A 20,093-nucleotide genomic window follows, 5' to 3' on the forward strand; every position below is an offset into this window, starting at 1 on the left:
TATAAGGCATTCAATCCCATGCAATATAAATAAATCAAACAGACTCAATCTACCCCGTTCATTAACTTCTATCTCAGTCCAGAACTAGAGGACCTCGGGTGCTAATCTAATATTATGGGGCAATTAATGAATAAGCATCCTTAATTAATCAAGTAAGGAAAAAGATAAAAAAAAATTTATATTTGAGCCTCGCTCGATCGGTAAGAATTCATCGATCGAGCGAGCTGTGCTCGGGTGGAGTCTCAATGGCTTTGCTCGAGCGAACAAAAAGTGCCGCTCGAGTGAGCCATGCTCTGCCCGACTTCTGCACTTCTGATCTTGCTGTCAAAATGAGTATTTCTGATGCATAACTTCTTCCAACAACTCAACATATATATAAGTGAAGATGACAACATCAAAATCCCAAACTAAACATGTATTGCTACCTCAATTCTTCAAAAGTTGGTACAAAACAACATAGACATGCTAGATGCAAGAGTAACCAAGTCTTCTACAAAGTTCATTCATATACAAAGTGAGTTCCAACCAAAAGCAATAAAAGGTTTGACAACAACTCTATTCATAGCCCGAAGTTTCCACGTCTATTCTTGATCTCAAGATATTCCGGTCGTCTCTGACTCGCTCCTACCCCACCTATTGTCATGCACACATACAAAACATAGCAATAACCGGATAAATCTGGTGAGAATAATTTTCCCACTACAAATGATATGAACATGATATAATGATAAACATGAATGCAATCCATGTTCCAAAATAAAGAATATCAAATCTGATACAAAGAATTCTTGGTTCTTGGGATCCCGGGGAATAAGATCTCCAACCAACCACCGACTCTCCCTTTTGAGGTGGCGTCAAACATCTCAATCCCCTGACTTTAGTACAATGATACTGAGTCATCTAGCTCTGGAAGTAAATCTATCTCCCTTTCCACCCAACTACCATTCACCAAACGTCATTTGCAATCTAGGCTATAAAGCCCTCTATGCTTTGGTTTCTGGATCAATATGAATGCAACACAATCTGATGCATCATGCTCTATTGACTCAAACAACACATGTTATTCAACAAACCACATAAGCACATTAGACATGTAAGTGTATTCAAGCATAACAAGCAAGAAAAGCAAATAAGTATGTGATTTAGGGAAAACTCGAGAATTATATCTGGCTCAAGCGTTCTATCCTATCTGGATTGATATCAACTTATACCTTTCTTTCTTTCTTGCTTTGAATGTACTCCAAATCTGGAAATCATCCGTAAAGCATGTATCAAAATCTGCTCAAGTTCACTCAAATCTCAAGGGTAGAAAACAATTTCAAACCTTGTTCAAATCTCTCCCGGTTCCAATCTGAACTTCTCGATCTCGATGGCCTTACTACAAATCTGAAATAAGACATACATATCTAGGAAATATCAGCAAGAAATCCATACAAGTTCAGTTCAATCAATCTAACCCAATCTTGATCATTTTCGAATCCGACGGCATAACGGTAGCAAAACCGACAACCAAAACCCATTTCTATCAATTCTAACCATCACATACTCTTCACATACACCTCATATAAGCTCAATATCATCAAAATATCAGCATATCAGAAACATAGGTTTTGAATTAATTCTGGAAAAAATCATAAGAAATGCATACGACATCCGTTCTTCGATCCGACTTCGATATAACAACATATAGAACTTCAAGAACACTAATTCATGCTTAAATTCTGATTTCTCCAACATACAAAATCTCGACACATGATGAATCATGTAAATACTTAAATCAAATCGTAGCCCTTCTTGCAAGAATCGTAGAACTAAACTCGGATCAAAAATCGGTTGAACGGATCTTGAGATAATGAAAATTTAAGGTGAAAATTTGTCTTGAGTTCTTCTTTTCCTCTTCTCTCGGTTTTTGTTGCTGAGAAATCTGATGAATTTGATGCATATACACGTTCAAACACATAAAGAAGCCATGTGTCTTCCACTAAATCTAAAAATTGCACTTTAGCCCCTCAAGTCTTCACTATTTGCAATTCAGTTTCGGAAAATCAAATTAATTCGATTTGAATCATAAATAATTTAAGAACATTAGAATTTAATTCTAAACTCTAAATATTCTCAAATTAAATATTCTTGAATTAAAATTAAATAATCTCAGGCCTTACAACAATGGTTCAAATTATCATAACTCTACGTCACACAGAAAGTTTGCAAAAAATTATTAATCACTGTGCAAGCTCTCCCACATTGTGAGTAATCCAAACTACTGTAGATAAATTTCAAAGAAAGCTCATCTAGATAGTCTTAAAAGACTCAGATCATCAATTATGAATACTGCTGGCACATTTGTCAAACCAAGTGACATCAATATATAGAAACTCACAAGGGCTAAACATTATATAGAAAACAACCTTGAATGTCTTGATCTATACTCTTAAGTATTATCTGACAACGATCAAATCTCAAATCAATCTTTTAGTACATATATGTACCTTGAAGTCGATCAAACAAGTAATCGATACAAGTAACAGGTACTTGTTCTTAATTCCTACTGGAATTTTATATCGCTAATCAACATAACGTTGGATTTAGAACTTACTTCTAATCCAATCTCAAACAAAAAATCTGACATACATAAACATAATAATTTATTGAAAAATAAATTTAAACAAATCATACTTTAAAATTTGATCAGAGAAGAAAGCCTTCAATTTCACTAGCGTCGTCCTTTGAGAGAAAACTTGAGGTTACAGTTAGAGAAAAATTAATCAATTAAGAGTAGGTCTCTTGTGAGACAATCTTACGGATCTTTAATAGACGGATAAACTCCGTCTATATTTACAATAAAAAGTAATATTACTTCAAAAGTGATCAAATTAGAAGTCTATTTCACAAAATTTGCAAAGTCCACGCAAATCTCTAGGATGAAAGGAAGACATTTTTTTATTTTTCACATTTGTACTTATTGCTTATGGTCTATAGATAAAGAATTTCATAAAAATCAGGTCGAATATTGAAATTTTGGATACTTATAGATTTCAATAAAATTTTAAAATGTTGAATATAACTTTTAACTTTTGCAAATTCTATAAAAATCTACTTTCAGAAATCCGTAGAAGTCATTAGAATTTCAGGAAAAAAAAAATCATTAGAATTAATGAAATTTCCTAAATTGAATATGTGCCGTTGGATTTACTTGAGATTTTATTTATTTTTCTACTAGTGTCTTCTCGATCTAGCTTGTGATTTAGCATTTTGGTAATTTTGGTTCGTTCTGTTATTGATCGATTGCAAACCCCTTCTCTCATATTGGCGAGACTTGGATGGCTGGGAGCTCGTTGAGAGAGGGCACTAGTTAATCGGTTCAATCTCTACACACGTCAATTCAGGTAATTATATATATATATATATGCTGCAATAAGGTGTATAGACTTCTGCCAGAGTCTCGAGATAGCAAACTGTTTGATAAAATGCTTACTTGAAAGTTATCGGAAATACTATCAGATTTTTCAGATCATTGGTCGCGGCTCTTCCCTTCTGGGATTATAGTAATTGTTCTGGGGCTACGAAATATATTTTTTTGACTGATTTTGAGCGGAGCTTGATGGAGACCAAAGAGGATGAAGTGAGGCAGGGGCGGATAGTGGAAGCGCGAGCGAGAAATATAAGTCATAACGTGAGGTGCACTGAGTGTGGCAGCCAGTCTATTGAAGATTCGCAAGCAGACGTAGCAATTCTTCTGCGTAAGGTGCGGGTTCTACTCCTTGAAATTTTGTGAAATGGGCTTAAATACTTTGAAACCAAATTCTGGGTCAGAAATTTTGATGAAGATTGAAGCAACATGTAGTTTGATCGATACCGCTTGACTACATATGTTTCTTGAAATCACGTATGAAATGATCGATAGTTAAAGTGGTTGATGCCTTAGGCAATGGGGAGGGAAAGATATATTACTAGAATTTTTGCCGAATTTTTGTATCTTCTTCTTATTTCTCGCAAGAAATCTAGTTTGAGTATGCATTTTGTATTTGGCTCTTAACTCTGGCAAGAGAGCATGCGCTGTGTGCATCTCCAGTAACTGTAGGGCTAATTAAAATTTTGTACCTCTGCTAAGTTTCATATTTCTTGATCACTCTTTGACATGGGGACCTTCACATTCTGAATCAGTTGATCCGGGATGAAATTCGTGGAGGCAAATCTGATAAAGAGATTTACAAGAAACTCGAGGATGATTTTGGGGAGACAGTGCTTTATACACCAAAGTTCGATATGCAAACTGCTGCTCTTTGGCTGTCACCGGTTAGTTAAAGATGCTCATGTACCTGATCAGATTTTAATTATAAATCTCTTGGTAACTTGCACTAACATCAGAATATTAATGAAATGTTGGGAACAGCTTTTGATTGCTGGTGCTGCTGGAGGAATATGGGGTTACAAGAAATACAGGCAAAAGAATAATGTACACATCATGGCCTTGAACCTTGTGAGAGGAGTCCCATTAACTCCAAAGGAAAAAGAAACCATGCTGGAGATTCTCACACCACCCCCTTCAGAAAGAACTCCATTTTCCTGGTTGAGAAGGTTACTGCAACGCTAAATTGATGATATATCTCCTCGAACCATCGTTGGATGGATGTTAAGCCATGAAATTTCTGTAGTTTTAATCGTGAATAATAATTTGAAGTATGATGAGTCAGTAAAGAACATGCTTCAGTGTAAGGAAAAGCATTTTTATTGTGAATAATTGTTATGGCTTCACCATACTTGATGGACCATTATTTGCTGGATAGACTCTTATGTCCTGTTCTGTTCATTTCATATTACTCCTATTTACTATTTTCATTGTTAATTTGATTGAAACTAGTGGGAAAAAATGTTGTCGAGTCTATAGTTCGTTGTTAAAATACACTTTGTAGATCTATCAATACTTTCTCGAGCGAGCCTCTAACACAGAGTTTATCCAATATAGTTTACTTTGCTTGTGTGGTTTGTAGGTCACTGCATTACTGTATTTATTCAATACATCCAATGGCAACAACGGCTACAGGACATAAAAAACAGATATGGTATTTCGGATAGATGAAATGGAAAATAGTACAATGAAATATTATTGGAAGATAAATTACAATAATAATTCTTTTGATTTGATTCATAGTGACTCGGGATCAACTTTTACGTTGAGTTGTCAGAGGTTTTGGGGTGGCGACAGAGCAGATTTGGCCTAATTTGGAACCCACCCTGGTCTGGAAATCAGACCGGGTCAATTTGATTTGGATCCACTAAAAATTCTGTACTTTGTAAAATAGTCATTATTGTTGAAAATATGTTATTATTATTATTATTATTATTATTATTATTTAAAGTTGAATGTTGAATATTGAATTGTGAAATGTTGAAAATTAGTGTGTGATAATATAGATGATGATATATTAATTTTTGGACTAATATCAAATGTGCATCTATAAATAGGTCTTCATTTGTGATGAAAAATACAATTGAATTGAGAGAGAGAAATTTGTGAAGTGTAGAGTTTGATATATTTGAGTTTTGGAGTTTTTACTTTTTACCATAAATTTTTATTTTTTCACAACACGCTATCAGCAGAATCGCTCGAAGGTTCTGTATAATTTCCAAAGCTCCCAAACACAAGGGAAATGCAAAAATATTCAACAAATAACAATATTCATTTTTATTGTTTATATATTTTTATTGTGTATATATTAATATATAATTTCATGTTATTATATAAAAGGATGTCTATGACACCGACCTTATAATAACGTGATATGGTATATATTTTGTATTTATATACTAACCATATTCGTATAATTTCATGTTATTATATAAAAGGATGTCTATGACACCGATCTTATAATAATGTGATATGATATACTATACCTGACTTTATAATTTCACAATATTATATAAAATGATGTGTATGACACCAATCTTATAATAATGTGATATGATATACTATACCTAACATTATACTAACTATATTTGTATAATTTCACAATATTATATAAAAGGATGTCTATGACACCGATCTTATAATAATGTGATATGATATACTATACCTGACTTTATACTAACTATATTTGTATAATTTCACAATATTATATAAAAGGATGTCTACGGCACCGACCTTATAATAATGTGATATGATATACATAATTATTTAATTATGATTATCATTATATGCATCGAATGATTATCACAAATTTTTATTCAACACATAATCATTTTTTTTTTACCCCCAATGGTCACAAACGGTAACAAACCGGCTAGTTTTTGGCCTATAAATATGTTCACTCAAACTCATTTCAATCACACCAAATTCACTATTTCTCTCAAAATATTTTCTCCTCGGTTTTTTTCGAAGAAGAAGAAGAAGAAGATGGCGTTTTTAAGGCTATTTTTTAATAACTATTATGGTTATCATGCTCACGAATCTTTTATTTATCGGTGATTTTCCACCACGTACTTTTTTTTTATTTGTACACATGCTTGTAATCTTCGTTCTTTCATTATTTTGTATTGTCATATTAATAAAAATTAATTAATAAAATGCATTGTTATTTTTCTAGTACCACCATGTCAAATTTGGCAAATATTGAATTCGTTGCGCTCGATATCACTGGAAAGAATTATATGTCATGGACTCTCGATGTAGAAATGCATCTTGAGTCATTGGGTCTAAGTGATACCATCAAAGAAAATAATATATCATCCTCACAAGAAAAGGCAAAGTCTATGATTTTCTTACGTAGACATCTTGATGAAGGATTGAAATGTGAGTATCTCACCGAAAAAGACTCAATGATTTTATGGAAATGGCTGAAAGAAAGATTTGAGCATATAAGGGAAGTTATACTTCTGACCGCCCGTGATGAATGGAATACATTGAGATTTCAAGACTTTAAAAAAGTCAGTGATTACAATTCTGCGATGTATCGAATAGTCTCGCAATTGAAATTTTGTGGGCATATTTTTACTGAAATGGAAATGCTTGAAAAAACATTTTCCACTTTCCACGCATCGAATATAACTCTACAACAACAGTATAGAGTTCGTGGATTTTTGAGATATTCTGAAATCATCGCATGTCTTCTTGTGGCGAAAAATATCAACGAATTGTTAGTAAGAAATCATCAATCCCGACCCACTGGATCAACAGCATTTTCAGAAGCAAATGTCGTAATTAAAAATGAAAACCAAAATCAAAGGCATAGACAAGATTTTGGTCGTGGACGAGGTCAAGGACGTGGGCGTGGACGTGGGCGTGGACATAAAAATGATCGCGATCGTGGTCTCGGCCGTGGATATAAAAATAATCGAGATAGTTACTTCAATAATCATCTCAAAAGAACGTCACGAACCACCCACCAAAAAGGCAGCATGAAAACACGAGTGAAAATGAAAATCACTCAAAAGGATCTGAGAGTTTTTGTTATAGATGTTGCACTCCAGGACATTGGTCACATATTTGTCGAACCTCTGAGCACCTATGTAAGCTCTAAAAAGAATCGACAAAGGGGAAGGAAAAGAGACCAATTTTGTTGAAAACAGTAACCATTCAAGTGGTTCAACTCATTTCGATGTTGCTGATTTTTCAAATGATTTCGAGGACATTGATTAATATATTGGTGGGACTAGAATGTAGCATACTGTATTTTTCATGTATTTTTGTATTATGAAACATGTTATATTTTTCATATAATGTCATTAATTTTCTTTATTGCATATTTTCTTTTGAAGTTCAAAATGAAAAACGGTATGAGCAAAGCAAAACAAGGAAATAATCTCATTAAAGTTTGCATACCCGATAGTGGTACAACACACACTATTCTCCAAGATAAAAGATATTTCTTGGAATTAAAACCAACAAAAACAATGGTGAATACAATATCAGGTCCTGTAGACTTGATTGAAGGTTGTGGAAAAGCACATTTTTTGTTACCTAATGGTACAAAATTTTTGATAAATGATGCTTTATATTCACCACAATAAAAAAAATTGTTGAGTTTTAATGACATATATTCTCATGGGTATGATACTGAGACGATAACTGATGGAAATCAGAAATATATGTGTCTTACCCCACATAAATCAAGAAAGAAATATGTGGTTGAAAAATTATCAATGCTCCCTACTGGATTGCATTATACACATATAAGGCCAATCGAATCAAATATGGTGGTTAATAGTTTTTCAATATTAACCAATTGGCATGATCGATTAGGACATCCTGGTTCAATAATGATGCGAAAAATTATTGAAAATACACATGGTCATCCATTGAAAGACCAGAAGATCTTTTAGAATAATAAGTTTCAATGTAAAGCATGTTCTCTTGAAAAACTTATTATAAGACCATCGCCAGCTAAAATCCAAACAGAATCACCCATATTTCTTGAACGTATTCAGGGTGATATTTGTGGGCCAATTCATCCACCATGTGAACCATTTCGATATTTTATACTATTGATCGATGCCTCTAGCAGATGGTCACATGTATGCTTATTGTCAACTCGAAATGTGGCATTTGCAAGATTAATGGCTCAAATAATAAAATTGCGGAATCAATTTCCTGATTATACAATCAAGAAAATAAAACTTGATAATGCTGGAGAATTTACTTCTCAAACTTTCAATGACTATTGTATGTCAATGGGAATTACTGTTGAACATCCTGTTGCTCATGTTCATACACAGAATGGATTAGATGAATCATTGATTAAACGTTTACAACTGATTGCTAGACCAATTATTATGAGAACAAAACTCCCTATTTCTATATGGGAACATGCAATTTTACATGATGCACCATTAATTTGCATCAGACCAATTGCATATCATAAATTCTCCACATTGCAGCTTGCATTTGGTAAAGAACCAAATATTTTTTATTTGAGAATTTTTGGATGTACGTTGTATGTGCCTATTGCACCACCTCAACGATCAAAAATGGGTCCTCAAATAAAAATCGGTATTTATATCGGTTATGATAGCTCATCAATCATTCGATATCTTGAGCCTCAGACAGGCGATGTGTTTACAACACGTTTTGTTGATTGTCATTTTAATGATGAAATCTTCCCAATGTTAGGGGGAGAAAAGAAACACATCGAAAAAGAAATCACATGGTATATACCATCATTGTTACATTTGGATCCAAGGAACAAACAATGTGAGAAAGATGTACAACAAATTGTGCACTTGCAAAGAATTGCAAATCAAATTCCAGATGCATTTGCAGACACAAAAGGGGTAACAAAATCAATATATATATGTTGTAAATGCCCCTGCTCGAATTGAAATGTCAAAGAAACAAATTGAAGACATTCATGATGTCATAAAACGCTTGAAGCATGGAAGGCCAGTCGGTTCCAAGGATAAAAATCATCGGAAAAGAAAATGCATAGAGAAACACGATGATCACAAAATAGAAAATGGTGTTCCAGAAGAAACATCTGATGATGAAAATGTTCTGTCAGAATCACAAACTGACAAGAATCGTGAAATCTCTATCAATTATATTAATACTGGAAAAATATGGAACCGAAAAGATATAAAAGATATTGATGAGATAATTTCTTATAATGTGGCATGTGACATCATAAATGAGAATGAAGATCATGAACCAAAATCTTTTGGTAAATGTAAAACTCGACATGATTGGGAAAAATGGAAATATGCCATCCAGGTTGAATTGGATTCACTAAATAAATGTAATATTTTTGAACCTATAGTCCTCACACCTGATGGTGTAAAATCTGTTGGATACAAATGAGTTTTTATTCAAAAGCAAAATGAGAAAAATGAAATAATAAGATATAAAGCTAGACTTATTGCACAAGGTTTTTCTCAAAGGCCTGGAATTGATTGTGAAAAAATGTATTCTCCTGTTATGGATGCAATTACGTTTCGATATTTGATTAGTTTGGCAGTGTCTGAAAATTTAAAAATGTGTCTTATGGATGTTGTTACAGCTTACTTATACGGATCACTTGATAGTAATATATACATGAAAATCCCTGAAGGATTTAAGATGCCTGAAGCACAAAGTTCAAAACCCAGATAATTTTATTCTGTGAAATTGCAAAGAACATTATATGGGTTGAAGCAATCCGACCGAATGTGGTATAATTGGCTAAGTGAGCACTTGATGAAAAAAGGATATGTAAATGTTCCAATATGCCCTTGTGTTTTCATCAAGAAAACAACATCCGGATGTGTAATTATTGTTGCATATGTTTATGATTTAAACATCATTGGAACGAATAAGGAAATTCAAGAAGTTATGATGTAATTGAAGGAAGAATTCGAAATGAAGGATCTTGAAAAAACCAAGTACTGTCTGGGTTTGCAAATCGAACAAAAAGAATATGGAATTTTTGTTCACCAGGAAAATTATACAGAAAAAGGTCCTTAAACGTTTTAATATGGATAAATCAAATCCATTAAGTACTCCAATGGTTGTAAGATCATTAAACATAGAAAAAGATCCATTTCGTCCATGTGAAGATGATGAAATTATTCTTGGTCCAGAAGTACCATATCTAAGTGTTATTGGTGCCCTTATGTATCTTGCAAATTATACTAGAGCTGATATATCTTTTGCTGTAAATTTATTAGCAAGATTCAGCTCATATCTAACAAAGAGGCACTGGAACGGAATTAAACATATATTCTGTTATCTATGAGAAACGACATATTTGGGACTTTTGTACTCAAAAGACACCAATCAAAGTATCATTGGTTATGCTGATGCTGGATATTTATCTTATCCACATAAGGCACGTTTCCAAATCGGATATGTATTTACTCGTGGAGGCACTACAATTTTTTGGCGTTCACAGAAACAAACACTCGTAAAAACATCATCAAATCACGCCGAGATTATTGCGCTACATGAAGCAAGTCGTGAATGTGTTTGGCTAAAATAAATGACACAACATATCCAAAATTCTTGTGGATTATCAGTAGACAAGAACCCTGTGACGCTGTATGAAGATAATGTTGCATGTATTGCTCAAATGAAATAAGGATACATCAAAAGTGACAGAACGAAACATATCCCCCCAAAGTTCTTTGCCTACACTCAAGAGCTTGAGAAGAATAAAGATATTGATATCTGTTACATTCAATCAAGTGAGAACTCATCAGATCTCTTCACAAAGGCGCTTCCTACGGTAATATTCAGAAAGCATATATATAACATTGAGATGTGCAATCTACGACATATGTGAAGAATCGTTCGTGTTAACATGAGAGGGAGTTTACGTGACTGCACTATTTTTTTCTTACTATGGTTTTTATCCCAATGGGTTTTTCCTAGTAAGGTTTTTAACGAGACAGTACAAAAACACGTAATAAAGACAGTCATCATATCACGATCATCATCACAAGGGGGAGTGTTGAAAATATGTTATTATTATTATTATTTAAAATTGAATGTTGAATATTGAGTTGTAAAATATTGAAAATTAGTGTGTGATGATGTAGATGATGATATATTAATTTTTGGACTAATCTCAAATGTGGATCTATAAATAGGTCTTCATTTGTGATGAAAAATACAATTGAATTGAGAGAGAAAAATTTGTGAAGTATAGAGTTTGATATATTTGAGTTTTGGAGTTTTTACTTTTTACAATAAATTTTTACTTTTTCACAACAATTATAGAATAAATAACTTTCAAAAATTAATAAGTCATTAATATTTAAGAACAAGTATATATCACAAGCTAAAATCTATTAATTTGTATTCAACTCATAGAGCAATAAAAATTATAATGATATATTTTCGTTTTAAACAAATCATTATGAGGGGTGGTATACCATACCGAAAACCGCGTACCGTATATCGTATACCGTTTCAAAAATTACAGTATGAGAAAATTTCGTTACATATAAAGAGATTTCGAGGTATCGGTATAAACTTTTTTATGCAGAAAAAAAAATTATATTTTGTTAAATTTATAAATTTATTGTTTAAAATTTTTAATTTCGGCATTTCGATATTCCGGTATGTACCGAAATTTTCAAAATTCATACCGTTATCATACCCAAAAATTCGATATTGTTACCATATCGTACCGAAATTTTCGGAATACCATATTTGATATTTTTTCAATACGGTAACCTCGGTATACCAAAAAATTGGTATTTTTTTTACCACCCTTAGTCATTATAAAATAAATTATTTCGCCCCCAAGGGGGTGTCCAAGTTGGTGGAGTAGGTGAACTCTTGGCCAGAGGCCAGGAGTTCGATTCCCCCTGCCAACACCTTCTTGGACTAGCATGTCGCATAGGGTTTGCCTAGTGTGGTTTACCTGACTAGCGTAGTTTGCAGGTTATTGCGTTAGTTTAGGGGTTTACCCAGAACGCACGGAAAGGTAGCGGCTGCAGATTTCCACATCACAAAAAAAAAATTATTTCAATCTTAAAGAATCGTACTAATATTAGAGGTATTATATAAATATTGATAATATATATTATAACATATATATAGATATATATTATATTTATATATATACAATCCCGTTCCCCTGCACCCAAAGGGTGCAGGGAAACTTGGGCGCCAGCTACCTTTTTTTTAAAAAATATTTATTTCCTTGTTTTATTTTTGTGCCCATCAGACATTATATCCCTCATTTTCCCTTCACTTCGCGAGTTCAGATCCCCAATTTCTTCAACCCATTGCGATCTTATTTCTTTTCTTCTCGCTTCCGCTGTCGCCCAACTTCGGAAGGGAACAAGTGCATCTCCGTCGTTCTCCGTCCCAAGTAGTTAAAGAAATCGAAAACTCCAGTCAAGATCGATTCGAGAAGATAACCCTCCACCGCCTCGCAACTCACATTATTGGAATCGGGTATTTGGTTTTAAGATTTCTTACTTTGATTAGTTCATATTTCTCGAGATCCTATGGGAAGGCTAATTTTGTAAGTGAATGGTGTACGTAGTCAAGAACCATTTTTCAATGGAGTAATGAGCGGGGGCTGCAAGCCGTGAAGGAATAAAAATTATTTTTTTACTCAGAAGCTTGTTCTTCTTTCTTTATTTTTTAAATTTTTTTTTTAATGACCAAAATTATTATCCAACATTTGAAGACGATTTAATTCATGTCACGTGCTCATTTGCGTGTTCAGATGGTTGAAACATAATGTAAAATTTTTCTATTTGTTTGATAAAAACTGGAATATTATTCTATTTCTCGTTGGTTGCGATTCATCAATTTGTAGGCTTGACTTCGCAGTCTAGTTGGGCTTTTTTTGAATTTGACTTTGGCGTTAGAGTGTTGTGCATGAATATTTTTTTAATCCTGGGATGTTGACTTTAGATCATATTAGCTTAAGAATGAAGTTGCGTTAAACTATTATTTATTAGTGTTATTTGGATAAGTATTGATGAGATTGAAAGAACGGAGCCATTTCCTTGACCTTTTTCAAGGCGTATCAATGTGCATACATTATAGATAATGTTGGCAGAAATTTTCTTGTCCATTTTCGAAATTTCCTTGTGCATTATTGTTAAAATGAGATATATGTTGGTTTGGAGTTGAGACTTGGCGTGCTTTTTAGGGATATCAAAATTTCAGAATGTTGTTGCCTTGGTATCTTGGTATGTTTCGAATTTTGATGATGTTTTGAAGTTGGAATGAGCAATGTATCATTTATTGGTTAATTCTTGAGGTTGCTTGATCGATTTTAAAATTACAGCTTGTTTTCTTGAGCCATTTGAGCTTGTTTCTGAAAAATTGGATTGTATGGTGTTAGGGGCTGCCGAAGTGAGTTGAAAGGACGTGCCTGCATTTTGAAAGATGTTTTGTGGGCAGTTTTCTTGTTTTATTTGTTGTTGGGTTTTATTTCTTGAATTTATCAGGGCCGTTTGGTTATGTTTTCTCTTCGTTTCCCAGTCGAAAGATGATACTATTGATCTATTTGCTACTCGTTGATTAACTACATTGATTGTGTTTGTAGTAGGATTGTGTTTTCTGTTTGGATTATGAATCAAAGACTTTTTTTTTGGGTTTCATTTCACGTTCAATTCCGATTCTAAGGAATTTTTGGAACTATTTATTGACAATCCTTTTCATAGTTAATTAACCACATATTTTTCAATTTTTTGCTTAGCTTTGATGGAAGTGAAGACACCACCACAATGCGAATACGGAAATGGGTTGATGCTACTACGTAAAGCGGGTGAACATTCGACTCGGCCTGAGCACTATTATTTTATATGTACAGCAGGTTTGAAACATCGTAACCGATTCTATTGGTATGATGAATTTAATTTGAGAAACAGTTATGGGAATGAGGATCCGTCATCGAAAATCGAAACTGAGTCTAATTGGGGACCAAATCCGACCTCCCCTTGTACGAATAGGCTACATCGACACACACACACACACACTCAGCCTGGATCTTCAAGCACACATTCTGTTGCTACGAAGAATACCGATATGGGGGAAATGGAACCGCAGATTAAAACCCAACCGGTGCAGCCAACAAGCACGGATGTGATTCGTAATGATGCATTGGATGACACACCTTTAACTTTGGGTCAAGTTTGTTGTTGTTATGGGTGCTTTTGCACATTGGTTTGCATAATGTTATTCTTCATCCTTGTTATTGTGGTTTCTAAGTAAATACACACTATACGTGGTGTGTATATTTATTGTTATGTAATATCATGGTGTAGTAATGTAGAAGACGTTGAGCTATGATGTTTTAGGTTGTAACTCTTGTCATTGACTCCTTTTTAATAATATTTTGTTACTATGTTTAAACGTATTGGGATTTTTTATGTTTGGATGCCTGCTGGAAGCTTATCTGCTCTTCTTCATGGTCATTCTTCCTCTTCTTCGTCACTACTGCTATTACTGCTTATTTACTTCTACATCTCAATTTTTTGCTTCAAAGTTTACATTTTCTTATCTATCTTATTAATGTGAACTTGGGAAATCTTTTTTTAAAAAAATTACGACTAATTTTGTGAAAGAATCCTTGTTATTCTTCTCATATCTGTCCAAATCTTGTTGCTATAATTCTTGGTTGATGTTTGGTTTGGTTTGATTCGTTCAAAAGCCAAGGTTTTGGAAGTAATATATACATGGTACTATGTTATTTAATTTAAATGTTGTTTTATATTTGGTTTCTAATCGTTTTACAAATATTAAAAGCACAAGTAAATTTGTTAATTAATATCCATGTGTAGCTCCAATGATGATCTTGAAAAAATAGTTGACTTACTGATAATTGGGTAAAAAGTGGCTTGCAAAAGTATTGTATTCCAGAAATTTGTTTGCTCTTCAGTCTTCGGTATCATCTGCCTTCATTTATTATAGGGTTCACATCAATTTATTTATGTTTTAAGCAGTCAATAGGCAAACATTCAAGTACAATGCATTATAGGAAAAATTTACAAGTGATGAGATTATTGCTTTGTTTGTGCATTGCTTTACGTGGTGGCGTAAAATAAATTAAATATTAGGCCGAGACTTTATTGCTCACATATTGAAATGTTGCCCACTACAGAAATGTCACTTTCTTTCAATCAATAATTGGAGGCAAAACTCACGCAGAGGCAAAACTAAATCAAATTCCCATAAACAAAACACATTCAACAACTCAACAACAGTTTTCACTTCAATTAACATAAGCCAACCACTCAGAAATAATTTTCAACAACAAAGAAAACCATAAGATTAAAAGCAAACTAATCTAAAGAAAGAAAAAACAACAGAATTTTCCAAACAAGATCAAAATTATACAAATAATTATCTCTTCAGGTTCTTGTCCAGCCTGTTGGATATCCCGCAGAACACGTATTACAAGATCAAAATGCACTCCACCAGTACCAGAGACACGGAGGTCTGAGTGAAAAAAAAGGGAATACAAAACAAAAGTTAATAACAAAGAAGTAATTTAAAATTTTTGTTTCAGACTAAGAACAAACAAGATTACAGGAAGGAATTCGATCTCATAATCAAAGTTCAATCATATTAAAAAAAGACTGAAAAAATGACTCCATTAAGAGAATATGCCCGCAAAAAAACAGAGAATTTTCTCTGCAGATTCACATAGTAAATGAAGAAAAATGTGGACTACTTGACATCCTATATTTCAAATTATCTGCTGCTTTAATCATAAAAAAGGCTAATCAGTATACAGATTTTGTATTGGAATAAACTCCAATAAAATCAAGAATTATTTTTTTGTACCTCAATAGGAAAGAGGTGAGCATCAAAGAAATCAGCAGCAGAATCATACTCTTTTGGGTTTTGTGAAAAATCATCACATAATAATGAAACGATGAGTCAAGCCCTAAGCCAATCTCCTAATCCCCTGCATTAGCTTTAAATAACACTAATCCCCTGCATTAGCTTTAAATCACCAACTCAAGACTAATTTATTCCATAAATATTTTAAACATAAAACAGTAGGAAACCCAAATCAACAAGTTCATGCCATGCTTTGCATTCATGGCATCCTTTTCGAATCAGATTGACAATATATTTCTCCACAGAAACTTGGCATATACGGTACAAATCTAAAAATGTAAACAATTCTCGTTACCTTGGGCAGCTTCTGATCACTCGTTGCATTTTCATCCATCGTCACTTTAATTCTATATTCCTGTATAGTACAAATACATGTTTCTAAAGATACAAACTTAATACACTAACTTAAAATAATGTCAACGGGTAACTTAATTTCACATAAAATACTAAACCATTTAAAATATCATCTATCGATCCAAAATCTTCTTCATCAGAACTGTCATCTTCATTATCATTGTTTGCACTTGACCTAGGAAACCAAAAATGACAAAATATGATTAATAGAATATATAGCTTTACAAATACAAATAAACAACATTAATCAAGTAATACTTTTCTAGCAATTTGGGCAATTGCGCTTGTCATGCGACACACCACGACGTCCGCATCCACGACACTGTCTACCCTTCGAGGTAGTCTTTTCCTTCGATGACTTCAATCTCTTTCCACATCCATTTGTTCTTATTACACAAGGATCAATGATAGCAATGGCCCCCTCCATGGATCTCCTGTTTTCACTTGACTTGCTTGATGGTATGCAAATATTCAACTCTTTCATTTTGCAGTCAATAGCATCAAATTGTTCATGCAAGAATTTTGTTCCCTCTTCAGTCATAGATGCTGCATCTACTAAAGCAGAAGATCTAAAAGATAAATTCCAATGTCTTGACATCAAACACCTCTCTGTATCGTCTATCACATTTTGCTCAGACAGAGAAAATAATGCTCCTACTTTTGCGCCTTGGGTCCACCGTTTGAGAATATACTTATCAGGCAAGTGGAAAACTTGGTTTACACGGAAAAATGCTAGCATATGCCTGCACGGAATGCCCTCAAACTGAAATTTCATACAACTACAATATACATCATTTCTCTGCACGTCAAGTGTAAGCACCCTTGGTTTCAATGAAGAAGAACCTTGAAAATTCAGTACATGGTAAAACCCAAACTCGATTCCAGTAGATACTTGTTCCACATAATAGTGATGACTCTCACCTACTTCTTTTTGAAACTCCAACCATTTTGTTTTTGTATAAACTTTCACCATTTGAGTTTCCATTGGCCAATTTGAAATTACTTTGGGGCGCTCATTCATATCAATATGATATGCGACTAACTCATTGTGTCTTTGGTTCCGGAGTGCCTTATTAAAACGAACAATAAAATCCATCAATGCATTCTTGTTAGAGATGTACCGTTTGAAAAAAGCATGGGAACTTTCTGATCTTTGACTGCTTGAAATCCCTGCAGAGAATACATTTAGAAAATAAGTTGGCACCCACCTATGTCGCAAATCATACATCAAATTCAGCCAATCGTTTTGGTCCAAGCCAGCAGACTCCATAACCCCTTTCCATGACTCCTCAAATTCATCACTTGTTGTTGAATGTACAATGACACTCCTAATGCTTTGGTAATGGTCACGGAAAATAACAGGACTCAATTTGTCTGGAAATTTGTTTAAAATGTGCCACAGACAATATCGATGCACTGTTTGGGGAAAAATCTGGGCTATGGCTTTAGTCATGGCAGGATCCTGATCAGTGATGATCAATTTTGGTGCACCACTAGGCATTGCTTCTAGGAACTTACCTAGGAACCAAAAAAAAGATTCTGTTCTTTCGTCACTCAGAAATCCACAACCAAAGAGGATGGTCTGACTATGATGATTAACACCTACAAAAGGTGCAAATATCAGCCCATATCTGTTGGTGTTATATGTTGTATCAAACACCACTACATCGCCAAAGACAATGTTTGCCCTCCTTGACACAGAATCTGCCCAAAAACACCTGCTAAATCTGTTGTCTGAGTCAGTCTCATAATCAAAGAAAAAAGTTGAACACTTGTCTTTCTCAGATTGCAAAAAATCAACAAATGTTTCAGCATCCATCCCCATGTGCTCCTCCCTTAAACTTCTCTGATAGTTTCTCAAATCTCTTTCTGTACAACCTACGTTATCTGGCCCTCCATATTCTATCTCAAATAATCTCATTTGTTGACAAGTTGGGATATTGGCTTCTGCAAATTGTTGACTTAGTGCTTTCTTTGATACAGAAATACTGCGATGTGAACGCAACAAATGGACTTTTGAAGGAGTAGCAAGTGGATGGTTATGGTTTTCTACGAAATTACTGATAACCCATCCCGTACCAGTTTGTTCTTTCACAACTGAAATCCTTGCCTTACATCCAGATCGAATATCTCGACGAGCTCTGTTTTGTCTTGGTTTATCACTATTTGCCTCTTTACTCCATCGAACTTCATCTGTCTGCCCTTCTTTAAAGCATACAAATTTTTTCCAAATAACTTCACTCGTCTTCTTACTTCTCTTGCTATTGCTAATTCTCGCACTAAATCCAGATTCCCGTGTGTATTGATTATAGAACGAATATGCATCCTCCAATGATTCGAATTTCATTCCAGTATTTGGCTTTCGATCGTCTCTAACTTGAGGGATGCATGACTGATCATCCCCACTTTCTTCTTCCATCTCTGTAAAATATGAGGATCATATATTTTAATAAATTTACAAAAAAAAAAATTAACAATAATAATAATAATAATAATAGACATCCTACCTGACATCTTTCAATGTAAGATACTACAATTTTTGAAACAAAAATGACCCACTCCTTTTAATGATTCTGAATTTCCTTGTATTTGCAAAATAAAAAATATAAAAAATGTGGTTATCATCAAACATAAAATCATATAATAATAATAACAGTTAATATGAACTTATCTAGAAATTATGAAAACCAGTAAACAACAATTGCAAGGATTTTGTTGTACCCGTATCCCAAGTTGTAAGCTTCAGTCTTTTCCCTCCAATTGTGAGAAACTAGATCTTAAAATCCATACCTAGGCGAATCATAGAGTTTTAATTGTAAAGAAAATAAAATATAAGGCTTGTTCAATAATCCAAAAAAGTAAACGAGAGAATCAAGGATTAGGTGACCACTACAAATCAACCATCTGAACACGCAAATGAGCACGTGACATGAATTAAATCGTCTTCAAATGTTGGATAATAATTTTGGTCATTCAAAAAAAAAAAGTTAAAAAAATAAAGAAAGAAGAAAAAGCTTCTGAGGTACATCTTAGCATATTATTCAATCAAATGTATATGAAAGGGTCAATTTTTCTTTTAAAAAAATACTTGATCAAGATTATTTTGCTACTTGACTCATCGTTTCATTATTATTATTGATTTTACTACTTAAAATATAACTCAAACACCACAAAATAATTTTTTGGGTTTTACATATATTATATAATTAAGCATAAATCAAATTAACAATAAGTTTCCAATCTAATATAGTTTTGAGTCATATTGACACCGACCCCAGATCAATTTTCGACCATAATATACACAAAAGGTACAAGATATTCGTACAAGCAGATCAGACTATCTTACAAACATATTTGAAAATGTGTAACATATAATGTATGTATTCAGTTTCATCTGGAGAATTAGGATTTAGGTGAGAAAAGCCTTCGAGGAGAACTCTTCCCAGCCAAGAAC

General features: G+C 33.5%; 2 protein-coding genes across 3 annotated transcripts; one reads left to right on the forward strand and one right to left on the reverse strand.

The window, feature by feature from the left end:
* Positions 1-3,071: 3,071 nt before the first annotated feature.
* Positions 3,072-4,869, forward strand: LOC140884674 (cytochrome c-type biogenesis CcmH-like mitochondrial protein). Of its 2 annotated transcripts, none has more exons than XM_073291505.1 (4): positions 3,072-3,386; positions 3,511-3,745; positions 4,165-4,296; positions 4,394-4,869. In XM_073291505.1, the coding sequence occupies exons 2-4, from the start codon at positions 3,602-3,604 to the stop codon at positions 4,592-4,594; spliced, it is 477 nt and encodes a 158-aa protein (XP_073147606.1). In that variant the 5' UTR covers positions 3,072-3,386; positions 3,511-3,601; the 3' UTR covers positions 4,595-4,869. The 2 variants fall into 2 exon arrangements, with proteins under 2 accessions (XP_073147606.1, XP_073147605.1); XM_073291504.1 differs by having other exon boundaries at positions 3,075-3,386; positions 3,502-3,745.
* A 12,032-nt stretch (positions 4,870-16,901) lies between these two features.
* On the reverse strand, positions 16,902-19,058 carry LOC140878684 (protein FAR1-RELATED SEQUENCE 5-like). Its single transcript, XM_073282298.1, has one exon. The coding sequence runs from the start codon at positions 19,056-19,058 to the stop codon at positions 16,902-16,904; it is 2,157 nt and encodes a 718-aa protein (XP_073138399.1).
* Between the last annotated feature and the right edge of the window lie 1,035 nt (positions 19,059-20,093).

The sequence above is a fragment of the Henckelia pumila genome, chromosome 2, assembly GCF_033568475.1.
Source record: "Henckelia pumila isolate YLH828 chromosome 2, ASM3356847v2, whole genome shotgun sequence".
NCBI classification, from domain to species: Eukaryota; Viridiplantae; Streptophyta; class Magnoliopsida; order Lamiales; family Gesneriaceae; genus Henckelia; species Henckelia pumila.

Bases quoted from the DNA above. Each gene is read 5' to 3' on its own strand.
- LOC140878684 (XM_073282298.1), bottom strand. From the start codon at position 19,058: ATGGAAGAAGAAAGTGGGGATGATCAGTCATGCATCCCTCAAGTTAGA.
- LOC140884674 (XM_073291505.1), top strand. From the start codon at position 3,602: ATGGAGACCAAAGAGGATGAAGTGAGGCAGGGGCGGATAGTGGAAGCG. The intron at 3,746-4,164 runs GTGCGGGTTCTA...ATTCTGAATCAG, and splicing joins TAGCAATTCTTCTGCGTAAG to TTGATCCGGGATGAAATTCG. The intron at 4,297-4,393 runs GTTAGTTAAAGA...TGTTGGGAACAG, and splicing joins CTGCTCTTTGGCTGTCACCG to CTTTTGATTGCTGGTGCTGC.